Raw genomic sequence first — 18219 nt, forward strand, 5'->3', positions numbered from 1 at the left:
TATATATATAACTCTTTCTATTTTTAACTGAGAGAATTTTAGTGTGGAGTAATAGAAATATTACTGTTTAATTACATTATTAATTCTGGGTAATAATAGTACTTTTCATGTGTTAAAGTAAGATATGAAGCAAAAATCTTACATACAATGTTTCGGAATAATGTTGAGCGAAGAAGTCTCGATACTAAGTAACTTAACCCGTTTCTAGTTCTTTACCTCAAATATGTTACATGTATTGGTACCGGTTCTACTGGAGAGCTAGAAATACGAGTAACAGTGTGAGAGAATTCTCTCTTCAATGTTGTATCGGTATCGGATCTAATGGGGAGTCTCAAATATGTGGAACAGTGTGAGATATTCCTTTCACCTTTATAGATTATGAATGAATGTCTTTGTAACATCTGTAATATCAAAGACATTTACTCAACATACACCATTAATTTAGTACGCACTACCCTAATTAAGTTTAAGAGTATATAAACTGTTTTATGATTAGCAATATACTAAGAAATAGAAAACGTGGAAGAAGGATAAAAAATAAACTTTCTGACATGTAAATAAAACGGATCAATAGAAGGGGCAGAGAGTTGACGTTTTGTATTCCTCCTATTGTATCCCGGGCAATAAGCACATGGCTAAAGGTTTTGATTTTCTCCCCTTGTGAATTTTTCCTTTTAATTTACAGAACGCAATGTTCATAAAATATGTTTGACAACTGCCAAAAAAAGTTTATTTCTTCATCGTAACATAATATTTTACAAACGTGTTTTACTTTTCAACCAAGGTTTACATTCAAATAGCCGCCACTGAAGGACGACCTCGTTACAGATTAATAAAAAAAACAACAAAATTATTGTTGAATCAAACTTGAAAAACAGAAATTATCATTCTATAAACAGTTGTTTTCTCAGGTTGTTCAGTACATTGCCATAAAGATTTTAGTTTATATTTTAGTTCAAAAATGGGCAACACAAAATATCATTATAAAGAACTTATGCATCGTGTGACTGGTTTATGGAAACTGGGTTTGATTGACCAGTGAGGCTTGTTGCATACAGATTTTACTTTATATTCTTGTAATATTTTTGATTTGCTAGCGGGGGCGCGTAAGTTACAAAATATCATTGTAAAGTTTTGGTGTAAATATCGTATACAGAGGGTTGGGTACGTTATATTAAAATGTTTTGAACAGGCAGATTAACAAAACACGCTACAATTACAGCCAATATAAAGACGCAGTGGACGGAATATATCAGAGCTACATTTTGACTTTATTTTATGTTAATTAGGCAGAATGATGCCTCCGAAAATTTATCGTTTGTGAGAAGGGTATGTAATAATTCTTTCCGATGTAAAATACTTATACATTCCGATCACAAATATGTGGTCAGAACGGAAATTTAGAACTTTCAAAACTTTTAAGTTTATAAGATTGGAAAACAAAGGAACATGGATCAACGTGGGGTACCATGACCACTAAGAAAATGTCGTACCTCAGCCGTGGTAAACAAAGAGCTATGAACAGGTAAGAGTCCACGATTGCAAAGGTCAGTGGAAAATTCCGTCCACATGTCCCAATCAACAGTACAAAAGAAGAAATATCTCGGCCTGGAAAAGCGACAGAAGTCACGTGCACACAAGTTGCTTTCAGGACGTATCCGCTCTGCCACCCCATACGTCAAGCAACAAAAATACCGATCAACTCGTCGAATGCAAAAACTTCTATGCAACCACACTGTTGAAAAGGGCGCTGAGAAAGCGTCATCCTCGTACACGAGATAGATTATGTAGATCCAGCAGGAAGGGCTGTTGACTGCCCTATGACACAGCCTGTTTTTTTTTTTTCTCACAATATTTTTTTATTTGTTGAATTTAGCTCAAAGGTACTTGAAAGCTATCTGTAGTAGCCGTCATTAATTCAAAAGTGGTAAGAGTTGAGGGCAGACAGCTAGTCAACACTATGAACCGCCAACTCTTGGAATGAATATTTTATTGTAACGCGCGCCCACAGCTAAAAAGGCCAGTTGTGGCAATTCGAATTCGCTGCTCACAGATTACGAATCGAGTGCCCTAACCATCAGGTCATGCCAAGCCCACTTTTGCAATGAAAGCACTCGCTACAGGACTATTATAAAGAGTCACTGTCGTCAGATGGAGCATGATAGGACGTGGCGACATAAACCATAGCGATGTGGGTGAGGCTTCAAAATCATTTCAACATCTAAGTTTCCATGTGTCTATATATGGATGAAACAAAGCTACTATTCAGTTGCTTGATTTATAACATATTCTAAATTTTACCTACTACTGAAGTGAAACAATGAACAATTAAATACAGTTGTACTATAAACTGTACCACACTTATAGTATCACCTGTTAGTAACTTATGCCCAACCCTACACATCGATTATCACCAATTAGTTCTTTTAAGATGCCGAAACTGACATTTAATAACAAAAAATGGTGATCTGCTACTTTAACTGTGTTAGTTCTATAGAATAATTTAACAATTCACAAGAAGCATTAAAAAAAAGTTTAGCTTTTCAATCACATTTTTCTTTCATGTAAAAATAATATATTTTATGAATCACTATATTTCAAACTGGTGAAAACACGAGCTTTCAAGTAATTATTTTGTTATTCTATTCCAGCGCATGTTTTGTTTTTCTTATAGCAAAGCTACAAAAGGCTATCTGCTCAGCCCACCGAGGGGAATTGAACCCCTGATTTTACCGTTGTAAATCCGGAGACATACCGCTGTACTAGCGAGGGGCGTCTATTCCACCGCATGTTTGCACAAGAAATTGTTATGTAATTTACGTATAGAATTATTACAACTATTCACTATAATATTTCCTTAGCTTCAGGGCAATCGTAGTAAAAATACATAAATGTTGTGCATTTATTTTCTTTAATGATATACATTACTGTCATAAATCCCTTCTTTTTATAGCAAAATATTATGAACAGTAAAGCGATGACATTTGTGAATAGCAAAGAGTGTAATCTGATGTCGTAAAATAGGGAATTTTTGTTCTCTAATTTAGAAATCTTTCTTTCAAATCTTGTTTCATTGTCTTGTTTCCCATTTCAATAGTTTATTTTACAAAACTATAATAATTGCTCTTAATTGTTTCTAATAAAACTATCAGTAACTAACAATAACGTGAGAACTCGCAAGAAGTAAGTTCTTAATGAAGTTTCTTCAACATCAAATCAATCAAGTCATAAGTTATAGTACCATATTGTTCTATAACAGCTGCATATTCAAAATGTTGGCTTTATTAGATAGAGCATAGATACAACTTACACTAACAACATTAAATGTATATTTTGTAAAGACTGCTACTTGCGTTTTTAAGAGATTTTATTTTAATGTAACTGTATATGGCTCATAATACTTTATCTCAGAAACCTCAGCTGTAAAAGAAATAAATATTTTTTGTTTATATAAATTTTAAAATTATTATTCATTTAAAGTCTCAAATGAAACACTGATCAAACTTTTGGTGACTTTGTAGGATGTTAAAGATTTAACAGTTTCTATACCTTCACGTTCTTGTTTTTAACAGAAAGACTATAATTTTTTGAAAAAGTAAAATTTATTATTTTTGGTATTCCTTAGAATATTTAAAGATTTGAGTAGACATGTGAACTAGAATGTTACAAATATGTTGGTGACCAATAATGATATATTACATTTTCATAACACGTTACTAAAATTATTTCTTTTACAAAAGTTATTTGTTATTTTGAATTTCGCACAAAGCTACTCAAGGGCTATCTGCGCTAGCCGTCCCTAATTTAGCAGTGTAAGACCAGAGGGAAGGCAGCTAGTCATCACCACTCACCGCCAACTCTTGGGCTACTCTTTTACCAACGAATAGTGGGATTGATAGTAACTTTATAACGCCCTCACGGCTGAAAGGGCAAGCATGTTTGGCGTGACAGGGATTCGAAGTCGCGATCCTCAGATTACAAGCTGAACGCCTTAATCCACCTGGTCATACCGGATCTGATAACTAACAAATGACTGAAACTCGTGAAGTCTTTGTTTATTTGTTTGGAATTAAGCAAAGAACTACACAATGGGTTATCAGTGTTCTGCCACCACGGGTATTGAAACCCGGTTTCTAGCGATATGTGTCTGCAAACATACCACTGTGCTACTGGGGAGCTTGTTTATTATTTGATTAAGATTTTCAAAGTCCATTAGCAGTGTTTGTATTTCTATTCTCTGTCACCTAGCACCAGGACCAGCACCAACATCAACAAATGAAACAACTGGAGTCAGTTATTCCTCACCTCCAGGAACAGTTACAGTTTAATATGCTCCAACAAGGTCAGATTCTTCAACAGTTGAACAACTTGAACACTAACAGTGTTGGAGACAAAGCAAAAAACAGCAAACACCAATTACAAATGCAACTTCAACAGCTCGTGTTGCAGCAGCAACAGCTGATGCAACATCTACAGATGTCACAGCGGCAGTACTTATTAGGCCTACCGCCAATTCTCTGGCCTCAAGGTAAGAATAAACTTTATCGATATATCACGAGCTCGAGCATTTTAGTGCAATATGTTTTTAAATAACTGTAGAAAAACTCGCTTTTACTCAAACGACGAAGCTTGGACTGATACTCGTACTGAGTTTGATCTTTCACCTTAACTATAGTTAATCTCATATAAAGACCAAGGAAGAAAGATTTCTGTGTGTTACTACAGAGTTTGCCATTACATTGTCATTAAAACGTTGAACATTTTTCATATTTTGACTTCTTTGTTGACTACGTTTTATTTTGAATCGTAACAACTGAAGGTTTAGATGTGTGTTATAAAATACTTAATATTATTAACTTCCGGGCAGGGCGAGTTACCTACACAGATCAAAACTAAAGATCAATCCGGTAATGAGCATAGCTAATTAATTATAATATTCTTGCTTTCGACTTATTAAGATTAGAATGCATTACTTCATCATATGGGCACCCTGGCTATTAACGATATTTTCGACCGTAAACCCAGTAATATCTCACTGACTTAGCCAGCTTAGATGATTTTAGGTTAGTCCGTAATCCACATACTAAACTAATAATACAAAACAATTTTTATAACAAAGACCTCACACACACACACACACATGCACGGTTATAATATAAGATCAAGGGCTTGAAACGCTAAAATAGGATTTCAATAGGCAGAATACAGATAGCCCATTGCATAACTTAGCGCTTAACAACAAATAAGTGTAATACTAATAAAAATTACAGATATTAAAACTAGCTGTTTCAAGTATTATAACCACCACTGCTAATGAAAGTAACACTAAAGAAATAAACTACACCACACATACGCAACACATAAATACTAAGTTTTAGATTCAAGTACATTCGTAGATTTAATGTTCGTTGAAGAAATACCAACGTATTCAAGTAAAACTGTCCTTAATCTTCCCTGGCAACATCTTGTGACCAATATAAACCCATTAAACGGCTCCATGTAAGTGAAGTAACGTGTTGAACAAACTAATCAGGTAATTTTTATCATACCGCTACATTTACTCTTGCGTTAGTGTTAACTCTTTTAACAAGTAAGTTGTTTCTTCATGTACTTCTTTACGCATCTTACTTTAGGCCTCACGTCCAATGACCTGCAGACTGCGTGGAAGGATGGTGCCTCTGGTGTCGATGTTGGAACATTAAAGGACTGTTTCAATGGCTTGCTTCAGCCAAACTCTTTAGCCATGTCGCCACTGTCCAATACCAATACTCTTCATTTCTCAAACGGCCAGAATAATAATTCGGGAACAGAATCTGCGTCATCCACTCCTCTTACCGGCCAGCGAAGCCCCACAGACTCTCCAAAAGATGACGGAATTCAGAAACACCACGCTTTGTACGGACACGGAGTCTGCAAGTGGCCTGGTTGCGAGGCTGCCTACGATGACTACCAAGAGTTTCTGAAGTACGTTTTACGAAGTACATGAATTTACGTTGACGTATAAATTATGTTTTTACTCTGCAGTGAGATCTTAGTTCTTTTTTACACACGCTAAACAACTTTCTCGGGAAATGAAATGTTAACTTTTTTGTTAAAGTTTGTCATAAAACTTTCACAAGATTTATCTTCATACATCCACTGTTATATTAAAGAGTACATAACTGTACAAGTATTGAAGAGGACTTAAGAACCATCGTAGGTGTAACTTTAACTTTTCAGATTGTGGTAAACGAGTCATACGACACAGTTTATCACTTGTAATAAAAAATATTAACTATTTCCTCTGATTAAACATTAAACACCATTCACCACCGGTATAACTACAATGAAAAGGCTTAAAGCATCTGTTTGTAATTGTCGCTCTTAAGCAGAATAATTAAAAAAAAAGGGTCTTTTTTAGTGTGAAAAATTGATCTGCATTTAAACCCTTGATTTTAAGAAAGCCATTCTAATAAAAATGCGCATGTTTTAAAAGAACAACGTGTTTCAAGCTCCGAATAATTACACATCTTTTATGTCCATAGGCACTTAAATTCGGAGCACCAACTAGATGATCGAAGTACTGCACAGGCCCGAGTTCAACTTCAGGTCGTATCTCAGCTGGAGATTCAACTGACCAAAGAGAAGGAACGACTTCAAGCCATGATGCAGCACCTTCATATGAAGACAGCTTCTACGCTGTCTCCCGACTCTTCACAGAAAGACAATGTAAGTTATGTAATCGCTTGTTTAGTCACAGAACAAATAAAGGAAGTAGGAATCTAGGCTGATAAATGTAATTCTTATGTTGTTAAATGACTCCAAAAATATTACATCCTTGATGTTAATCCTAATGCAGAAAATATGTTTCCCATAATGTGTTATCAATGTACTGATTGCACCGTTCCAGTAATGCGTATCAACGTGGCTTGTTCTTCTAGTAGTGGTCACACTAATTCAGTCAGGGTGGTGCTGATATGGGAATAAACTTTCGAAAATAATGTGTTGGTAATATCTTAGTAAGACTAATGCTTCTAGTTATCTAGTTAGATTAATACCGAAAAGTTACCACATTTGTGCTGGTTAGATTAATATCAAACACGTGTTGTCCATTAATTGATTAATGTAATAATGAGGTGTTACCAATTGCGTAGTTATGTTATTGTGAAGAAAGTATTGCCAGTTAGCTATAAGAAAAATGATAAGAAGGTGTTACGAATTAATTGGTTAGATTAACACCAAGAAGGTGTTACCAGTTAGCTGGCTTAAATAATATTATTTGTTTGTTTTTTTGAATTTTGCGCAAAGCTACATGAATGTTATCTGCTCAAGTCGTCTTTAATTCAGCAGTGTAAAACTAGAGGGAAAGTAGGTAGTCATCACCACCCACCGCCAATTCTTGGACTACTCTTTTACCAACTAATAGTTTGGGATTGACCGTTACTTTATAACGCCCTCACTGCTGAAAGAGCGAACATGTTTGGTATGACGGGGATTCGAACCCGCGATCCTCAGATTACGAGTCGAGTGCCTTAACCACCTAGCCATGCGAGCCCAATTAATATTGAGAAAGCATTGTGGGAAGGATATTGATTGTTACATGTTAGCTTGTACATTACTATTAAGAAGGTGTTGCTACACTACTATCAAAAGAGTGTTGTTACATGCTAGCTTTTACACTATTAGAAGAAGGTGTTGTTACATATAAGCTTTAGACCAATATCCAGAAGGTATTTCTACGTATCAGCTTTTATAGCTATTTTTACGTGTTAATTTTAACACTGTTATGAAGCTTTAATATGGAAAATGTTTTTCCCATTTTCTGGAAGTAATAATAAAGGGAAGGTGTTGCTAAGTAATTAGTTGGATTAATATCGAAAACTTGTTTTCAGTTAATTGGTTAGATGAATGGTATTACCAGTTGTCATACTGTTGTAGAGAAGGTGTTGCTAATTAGCCAGACAAAACTGAACAACTGTTGATTGTGTATTGGTTAGTCTATTGCAAAGAAGGCTTTACCATTTTCCTATTAGACTACTAAACTATCGAAATGTTGGTTGTCTCAGTTGAGAGAGGGCTTCTGTGCTGTGATAGAATATTCCTTCATGTTCTAACAAGAATAACACAGAAATAAAAGTGCTAACGCATTAAATTTGTTTCTGAAACAAAGTATTATAAGAATATGAAACTTTCGAATCCAAAAGTGATTAATTGGCTTATAACTTCATTTGATTCTTAAAAAATATATATTTTTTTAGTAAAAACTTTCACTTACGTGGAATTTTAAGTGCCAGGTGTCACTGGTATTTCATTGGGGATGATGATTTAATTGTTTGTACATGTTAGTGTCTATGTAATTCGGAAAATGAAAAGGAACAACACTTTAGTGTTTTGGGTACTCTTAACTGTAGTCCTTACATGGCATGTATTGAAGCTTGAGTTATGAGTGCGCTTTCAGGGTGATGGTCAAATCCCTCTTTTCAGTTATACAATAATAAATCAAGATTTGGCGGTGGGGTGCGATTTACTTCCAGCCTAGCTATTTTTGCGTAGTAGCCCTTTGTGTAGGTATCTTTAGGAGAAAAACAAACAAAACATTTTTTTTTCTTTTCTCACTAGAAATAATGGAATATTTATGAATACTTATGAATCTTCATGATCTTTATATAGAAATTAGTGTTAATGTGTTTTATAATTATTCATTTCGTTACAGTTTAGTTGATTCCTTGTTCTATGCTTTCAGTTATTAACGTCAGTGACCAAACCATTGCCCACGTCGCCACACTTGTCCATTACGCCCCTTACCCTCCCGACTTCAGGGAACCTATTTTCTGTTGCCATGACATCGATAGCTCAAAGCACACCTCACATGGCGATTCCTCCCAGGCTAATACCACCCCTTTCTCAGTCCCTACATCACACACCCGGGATTAGCGCTGGCTCGGGAGGCCGATGGACCAACGACAAAGGAGGTGAGAAAACTATATGAAATCACGTGCGTGACATCGACAAAGCTAATAAAATAACTGTAATGTCATTTTTAGGTTTTTAGATCAGCTCGAAAAACATCCTATGAAATGCTGACGACGGATACAGACTAAATGAGTTGAAAAGTTTTAATTAATAAATCAAGCATCTTGCATAGCAAAATATACATTAATTAGAAAAATAAGTTACTTTAACTCTTTCAATTAATGTCGAGATAATGACATTTTAACCATGGTACTGCTAGTTTTTCGTTCAGTGCGCAGTAAAACCACATCTTATCATTTATGCATCTGTGTGATTGCATACAAGGATCAAAGAGTTCGCTGTTTAGATAGATATCTCAGAGAAATATTACACTTTAATATCTTTAGATATGGGAATCCTTGGACAGACATCATATGGTATTTACAAAATTTTCTTACTATAACTTTTAGCTTCTAATTACAAGCTGTTAACTGTGTTTGGAAACTAGATGTGAGTTAAAAATAGGGTAAGATTGATATTTGTTTAGGGGTAAAACTAAGGTAAAAATAATACGTCTTTAGGATCCCTTATCCAAGTATCTAAATTCAAAACCATTCACCTTGTAAGTGGCTTTTCTTCATGATATCAGATGGAAAAAATTCTATTTTTTACAGGTTTTTATGGGCATTTAGTGGTACAAAGTGTTTTTTTCTTTTTACATGGTATTGAGACATATTATTTTAAAAATACTTGTTTTACAGTTTCGTACTAAGATATATTTTCAAGCATATTTCAAATAAATGTAATAAAGAATACTCAGTGCGTTGCATATTGAGACCGAAATGAGATGAAATTCTACAAGTTGTTCTTCAGTTTTAGACAAAAACCTAATTTATAAAACAATTAAGCTTTAATCATAAGCACACTTCATAAATTAAAGTTTATGTAATGAATTGAGTAGCCTATCTAAAATAGTGTTCAGTTCTGATTTCCACTAAGATATCGATCCAATGAACCTTTAAATTTTTGATTCATTAAAGTGACATTCATGATACGTTTTGTAGCTGTAGATTCATTTGTCATAAAATCAAAATGAAAGAAAGAAAAACTATCGATAATTAATACCGGTCATGTTTCTTTTTTTTTTTGACAAGGAAATACCATCCATTTTACATTGGTATGATAGAAAAGTGAATTATTTGGTATGGTTTGCTCGAAGCTTAATAATAAATTAAATTATTACTTATATGGTGTTTTTCAACCACCTACTCATGAGATATCACTGTTTAAGTAATCTTAAGTGTTAAACACATTGTAACTTGTTGCCCAATTCATTCATTATATCTCAGTCTCGTCCACTATCATTCGGTGAATGTATGTTTACGTGTATGCATTGTTCTGTAATTATTAATTACATATTACCACCACATTTTATCACATGATAAAAAAATTATTCTTTTTTCTTACTTGTAGGATCGAGCTTTGATTAGTGTGAAACTCAGTTGTTAATAGAAACGTGTCTACAGTAGTGCTCGTCTTGTAACAATAAAGGAAGGATGTTTTTTTTTATTTTACTCATTACATTTATCAAAAGAAGAGTTTACATTATAGAGTTATCAGGGAAATGATGCAAAAATGGCTCGAATATTTCTGACACCATTAATTTTTAAAAGATCAGCAAAATCTCCCTTTGAAATTGCTTGTTTTGATTGGAAATATGTGAGAGATTTTTAATTTATATCACATAATTACTTTAACTTTATTACATAAATCTCTTTTCTAAGAATACCAAAATTCACGACAATGTTTAACTTACACTTATACCGTGAAAACCCGTTAAAATGATGGGGTACGTCTATAAACTTTAATAATTACTTGCATACACATAAAAAGGAAGAAGAAATAAGTGTAGTAAGGTGGAATATTATTTAATAAAACTTGTAATATGTCAAGTTTTATAGGGCCGGTGTGTATGTGTGTTTTCTTATAGAAAAGCCACATCTGGCTACCTGCTGCACCCACCGACGGGAATCGAACCCCCTGCCTTTAGCGTTGTAAATTCGTAGACTTACCGCTTTACTAGGGCTAAATTCTTTACAGTAGCTGTCCGTGACTTGTAAGCGATAAATTTCCACAATTAACGAACAGTACACAATACACTTGTTTTAAAATAATATATTCAAAACAGGTAAAACAAATCGTTACACTATGATTATTACAGATGTATCCAGAGCTTTAAATAATTACATTTTTCGTCTAAGTCCACACATGCTCATTTAAATACATTGGAATATTCTTTAATAAAACAAACTCCTCTTCTCTGTTATTACAATACAAAGCTGTGATACTCATTTTTAAATCACCTCTATAACCTTTTGTTACCACTGCTGTGTAAAGAGCTTTAAATAATTGTCTCCTTTTCGTCAAAGTTCACACAACCTCATTCAGTTACTTTATAACACACTTTCAAAATAAAGATTATTATTCTATATTTCTATTATTGCAATACAAGCTGTGATACTTTCACTCCATAAATCGCCACTATATGCTCTTTATGGCCAAACTCGCAGTCACGTAGTCTGATTTCACTTTCACTAATTTATTTACTTATACTAACTTGGTTTCCTAAATCTTTATAAGACTTTATGAGGTAGCAATACGTCACTTATATCAAGGATGAAAATTCTTAAAGTTTGAGTAATGTGACATAAATTCATAACAATTGACCACAACAAACGATTTGTAAACAGTTATGTAATCAAACATACAATAAATTAACACTTCTAAAGTCACTAAGTTTAATTTTCGTGCTTTATAATTATCTGAGTCATAACTTTTATATTACATTTAAATGAAACAGTCGTCTATATCTAGCAAGAAGCCAATCTTCAAGAATATTTTTGTATTGTATACAAAGACTGTACTCAGTTCATGCACAAAGTCTACTTATACAACCTGCACCAACATTTGCAGTTCCCTTGATGGCCTCAATGGAGAACCAATAGTTCTAGACATACAATACCCACCTAATTATTCTTGCATTGTCGATTTTACAAGGAGCTAATGGTCCACCTGTTTGGTAAATATGATGGCCAGACACTTTTGATCGACCACAGATTAAATCTTTTCACTATTAAACATTTTATTCCTTAGACATACTAGAAATTGTCCATCTTCATGTTGTTATAGGAGTACTGCTCCAATTCTAGTGTCTGAAGCATTGGCCTAAGTGATGAACAGTTTGTTAAAATCTGGAATTCTAAGGATTGATAAACTTCCTAACATGTTCTTTAACTTCTGGAATACCATCTGTGTGGCTTTACCTTGCTGAGTAGGCCTTTCTTGATCAAGTCAGTCAGTGGTGCAGCAACTCCAGCACAGTTTGTAATGGACTTTCTATAGTATCCCACTAACCCTTAGTAGGGTCTGACTTGCTGCTTCTTCATAAAAGCTGGTGCATATTGTATGTGGGTTACCTTCTCTTTATCTACGGCTATCAGAGCAACTGATGTAGCACTTAAATGATCTAATGGTCAGAACTGCTGCCCTCTCTCTCCTGGACAGATCTCTAAGATTCTTCAGCTGGTCTTCTCATCTAGCTACATGAGTTAGGATGTTGTTCACATAATTTTCGATATTAATGGTTTTATGTAACATCTTCCTTATAATTTGGTCGAATTCTGCTGCTGACTTGACTAACCCAAACAGCATCTACTTACATTGGTCACATCAATCTGTTGTCACAAAAGCTGTTTTCTCTTTAGATCCTGTTTTCATTGGGATCTGTCAATTACCTTTACTAAGGTAGATCTTGAAAAAGAACTTGGCTCTTTGGTTGCTCATAGGTTTGGAGTTGAACTTTGCCACGAGGTTCAGCTTCAAGAAGTCTTTGCAAAAGTGATTTAAGCCATCCCTATTCTTCACGAATTTGAAGACTTGATGATTCCAGTTTATAACATTACCTCGACTCCTGCTTGAGCAGGTGTCTCATCTCGTAGGGCTTCACCTTGACTGAATCTTTGGTCGTGGTCTCAATCTTGTGTTGCACAAGCTCTGCCTGGCCTAATATATTTGTAAAGATATCTTCATACTGGTATGGTAGGTCTTTTTGCTTGTCAATCATTCTTCACTGATATTGACATCTTTATACTTATGTCTTATGTCTAGTAGGCCTGCAATATCTGTAAAAAAATCACTGCCTTCTGGTTCTGTATCAATGACAGCGATATCTGCCATGCAATTTGTCCCTCAATAGCTGCACCTATTAGTTATTTTCCCTCTTGACGTACCTCTTCAATAAATTGGCCTGATATATCTTGGCCTTCCCATTTACTTTCACTTTATAGTCTATTCCGTTAACAACATCCTGTATTTCGAAATATCTTTTCCACTGCAGGATGGGATTGTTGTTATCTGTAGGTAGCAGAACCAAGACTTTCTGTCCGACCTTAAACATTGATTCTTGGCCTTCTTGTCAAAAAAGTACTTCTTATTGCCTTGAGCTGCATACAAGTTCTCTCGAGAACTTGGCGTGTCTATTTCAGTCGGTATGTAAGGTCCAACACATACTGATATGTGTATTTTACTTCTGACTTTTCTTCTCCTGTCCACAGTTCTTTCAATATTTGCAATGAACTACATATTATTCTTCTATACAGCAACTCGAAGAATTTAGATGCTGTACTTGCTTGTGGGACTTCTTGCTGTGTAACAACACTGGTTGCAGGTACCTGTTACGATCACATGTTCTTTCCTGGCAAATTTTTTCAACGTGCTCTTTAATAAACCACTGACTCACAAAGTCCATTACCTCTGGAGTTGTATGAGATGGTAAAGAGTTGCCTAGTTCTGATGAGTATACACACCTCTTGTATCAGTTATGAGGTAAACTGTTTCCCTCTGTCAATCAAGACTTCTTTTGAGAAGCCTACTCTGTATAACACTTCCAAAGGGCTTTCGCTACTCTCTTTGTCTCCATTTGTAGCAATGCTTATGGCTTCTGTGTAACACGTGACAAAGTAGACTGTTGTTAGCACATACTGGTTGCCCTTGTCAGATACAGGTTTTAGTGTCCAATCAAGCCTACAGCTATTTTATATATTTTAAAACGGCTGGTATTGGTAGAGAAAGCACTAGTAGAAGAGCGAACAACGTTTCGACTTTCTTCGGTCATCGTTGACCGAATAAGGTCGAAACGTTGTTCGCTCCTCTACTAGTGCTTTCTCTTCCCATACCAGCCGTTTTTAAAAATATAATTTTTTCTAGAAGTGGGTTTTCTCTTCATCACGGACTACAGCTATTTTGCTGAATGACTTATATGAGAGGAATCTCACGCAGTAGAACCTTGGTTATCTTCTTTCTAGGTATTATCCTTTTTCAGATATCATATAGCCTACAAAATCTTGTCATATCTCCAATGACCCCTGAATAATTGAAATTGTTGGTGCTTCTGTCTGCAGTCTTCTTTGCTTTTAAGTTTTATCCATCAATCTATTCATGCACCAGCTTCATTACTTGATTCTGGTATTCTGTTGGTAATATGATCTGTTTCACTTCCATGCCAGAACTGCCTTGATAAACTCCCCTTCAGTCCTCTATTATTTAAATTCCTTTCCTCTTTGTCTTGTGCTCACCTTTCTCCTGGGTACTATCTCAAAGTTTCTGCAGTGAAAGGTCTTTCTTTTATTTTTCCTTTAGCTTCTATAAACCTGCACTCAGGATTACTTTTTGAGACTTGCAGGGGCTTTAAGTCTTGCTTGCTCTTCTTTTCTTGAGCTCTTGTGGTGATTGCAATTGCCTCATCACTCTGCTTTCTGTCTCGTTCCTCCAAACATTTACTGCTTAGTATATTGCCAACCGTCAAGTCGTAGATGGGTGCCTTAATACACATGCCCTCAACGTTTCTCATGTAATATGGAGTGTCCACTTTTATTCATGCTGTAGAAAATGTTCTCACTGTCCCATCAGCACACAAAGATATACTTTGCCCATCATCATGTACAAGACTGGTTTTTATTACTGCACTACTACACCCAGTGTCTAACAGGACCTTTATTTTTATGCCCCTGACATAGCCTTCACCTACTGAAGTGTTCTGATTTGTTCGCATCTCTCGATGTTTGTCACATGCTCCTTTTACCTCTGGCATTGTTTACCTGTTTGTTAACTTGAGTTAACCATCAGTCGTGCAGTATTTAATCATGAAGATAGCACTTCCTTCTTTTAGTGAATTTGATTAGCATCATCATATAATGTTGACAGTTTTCCTATGATTGTTTCTTGCTAGCACCATCTTTATGGGTAGCTCCAGCTGCTTTATATTGAGATTCCTGTTGTTGCTTGTTGATGACAGACTTTCACTCACCTGCAATATATCCCATTTTATAGCAAGCATATCATATTTTCTCCCATTTATCTAGTAATCCCCTGTCACTTTTGGTGGAATTCTGCTTGTTTTCAGCCATCTCTAGTTATTCTTGAACTACCAGTTATACTTCTTCCCATATAGTGTTCTACAATTTTAATCATCTCGTCCACGCTTTTGTCTCTCTCCTTGAGGAACAGTGGCATGTTAGTTGAGCACATGAACATGAATTGTTCATGTATTCGTAGATTTACCAGTCTTTCAAAATTATTTTCACTCTTGACCATGTGGGTCCAACTTGCGGAGTGTCATCGTCGCGTGCTACAAAATGAAATACAAATTTCTCCAATGTCAGGTTTGACTTCTCTAAATTTCCAGTGAAAACCTTCCTCAGTAAGTTCATAATGTTTCATCAAGACCACTTTTAACTTGTCATACTCCATGGTATCTTCAGAAATCATGCCAGCATACACTTGTATGCTTATTTCTGGAAAAAAAGGGGCTGAGACAGACTGCACAATCACTTTGTCTCATTTCCAACTTTGGGCAAATTATTCACAGATCTCCAGGAAAACATCCATGTTGCTTTTTGTTCATCATATTTGGGCGGCTTGGGTCAACTGGCCCTGATTTCATTGTCAACTTTGGGTTTTTTGTCTTTCTCTTGTGAGTTTGGTTATTTCAATTTATGATCTTATATCTTTCTGTTCCTAGTATCTCTTTTTCTTTTCTCCCTTGATTTGTATTCTTATTATCTCTATTTTCAGTTTCTCCTTTCTCCCATTTCCTTCTTTCAATCTATCGTCCTCTTTTTTCTACTTAGTCTCTTCTCTCTTCTTCTTGTTGTTTAACAAACTTTAGTAGATCACAATCTTTTAGGCCAAGTCGCTTACCCCTCTCTATCTATTTATTTCAATCAGATGATATGGTTGTATTTTAGCCACCACTACTATTTCTTATATAGGCCTACTTCCATTTTTGTTCATGTCTTCTTTTACCATTGTTTACCACTCTATTATCCTGGCCGATTTACCAAATGTCAGGTTGTATAAGGCTAAGTTCTTTACAGTAGGTGTCTGTAACATGTTGGTAATAAATTTCAACAGTAAATGGACATCAAACAATCCACTTGTTTCAAAATAATATATTCCAATCAAGTCGTCACACATATGTACAAAAAGATTCGTTACATTACAGAAATATAACTTTTTCATCAGATGTTTTCTCCAAAGATTAAATAATTGTATCTTTTTCGTCAAAGTCCACACGGGCAAGTTCTATTACAAAACAAATTATTCTTCTCCATCTCTGCTATTACAATACAAACCTACAAATTGTGATAATTTCACTTTGGAAATAGCCACTATATGCACTCTCTATTTTTAAACTCACAATCACACAGTCTAATTTCACCTTTTTAATTTTACCTTGAGTGTGTTAAGATACATTTTGCTAAGTTTTAGGGTTGATACTTGTTTCACTGTTTTCTTGGGTTTAAAATTTCTCTAATCCATGTCAAGACGACTTCCATATTATAAGAAAGCAAGAGATTTTGTGTGAAGTTGAAGCTTGGCTTTTTTGGTATAAAAACACAAGCATAATCCACAGATTTGTTCTACTGCTGTTTAAAACGTAGAAACAGTTTTGTTTTCAATAGCTTTTTTTATCTGTATGAATGGCTTAGGTCCAAAACATCAACTGGAATAAACCAGAAATATAACTTTTTCATCAGATGTTTGTGGTTTATATTTTTTCAGACGAAATAATTCATTTCTTTTTTTTACTATTCTGTAGTCCAACTCAGCTTTAAATAAAAGCCTAATGATTCACCCAATTTTGTTATTATTGTCTTGACTCAAGTTCAAGGTCGAAAACGTTCGCAAATCAGTTGAGTACTGTACCACCTGAAGTAAAGTGTTAAACCCTTGCAGTTATTACTAACACACGTTTTAACAACTTCTTCCCCTCTCACAAACAAGGCCCATATTTGGGCCTTATCTACGGGTCGTGGAACGATAACACGTTAGGTACCAGTTTTATTGGGCTGAATTCTTCACAGTAAGAGTCTGTGACCTGTTAGCAATAAATTTCATAAATAATGGACAATACACAATATATTTGTTTTAAAATAATATATTCAAAACAAGTCAAACATGTATACAAAACTTCGTTACACTTCTGGTTGTCACAGTTGTATTACGAGCATTAAACAATTTCTCTTTTTCACCAGAGTTCACACAAGCTTGTTGAATTACTTTAGAACACCCTTTGTCAAGACCAGTTATTCTCCTCTGTCTCTGTTATTACAATAGAAGCTGTGAAACGTACTTTAGAAATCACCTATTATGGCTAAGCTGATACGCACTTTTACTGTCACTTTCACAAATTTGGTCACCTATACGTATATACGTTGCCTGACTGAGGCTTAGAACCTTTTACAGAGTACGATACATTATGATGCAACAAAACTCACTTATATCAACGAGAAAAATTCAGAAGGTTCTAATAAACAATTATATAATCAAACCTGCGTTAAATTATAGCTCTTGAAAATACTAACTTTAACACTCGCGCATTAAAACTATGTAAATCATAACTCTCATATTAAAGTTAAACGAAACAGCCTGGCTTATTTACTACATATGTTACTACATTCCCCACCCTAACTACTACAAAATTATAATAAGTGGTTAGGTCACTTAAATTGCAATTTGTAATTCTTGTATTTGAAACATGCGACCGATCATACTCGTCCTTTCAACCGTTTGAGCGTTATAAAGTTTCGGTTAATTCCACTTTCATTTGTAAAGAGTTGCAGCTGTTGACTAATTATTCTATTCTATCAAGTCTATCACGTCTAAATTAGGAACAATTAAGCAGACAACCCTCGAGTAACTTTTTTTATAAAACGAAGACTTTCGTTA

At 34.9% G+C, this 18219-nt stretch overlaps 1 protein-coding gene across 19 annotated transcripts in view; it reads left to right on the forward strand.

The window, feature by feature from the left end:
* The window catches only part of LOC143247365 (forkhead box protein P1-like), a 277478-nt gene that overhangs the window by 232143 nt on the left and 27116 nt on the right, over window positions 1–18219 (forward strand). For all 19 annotated transcript variants that reach the window (XR_013026528.1, XM_076495328.1, XM_076495327.1 and 16 more), the window contains 4 exons: window positions 4249–4528; window positions 5634–5964; window positions 6525–6708; window positions 8723–8951. Coding sequence is in view for 18 of the 19 variants with exons in the window: in XM_076495328.1 (XP_076351443.1) it covers window positions 4249–4528; window positions 5634–5964; window positions 6525–6708; window positions 8723–8951 (1024 nt within the window). In the remaining variant the exon portion in view is untranslated. The remainder of the gene's footprint in view (window positions 1–4248; window positions 4529–5633; window positions 5965–6524; window positions 6709–8722; window positions 8952–18219) is intronic.

This window comes from Tachypleus tridentatus, chromosome 3 (assembly GCF_004210375.1).
Source record: "Tachypleus tridentatus isolate NWPU-2018 chromosome 3, ASM421037v1, whole genome shotgun sequence".
In the NCBI taxonomy this organism is placed as follows: domain Eukaryota; kingdom Metazoa; phylum Arthropoda; class Merostomata; order Xiphosura; family Limulidae; genus Tachypleus; species Tachypleus tridentatus.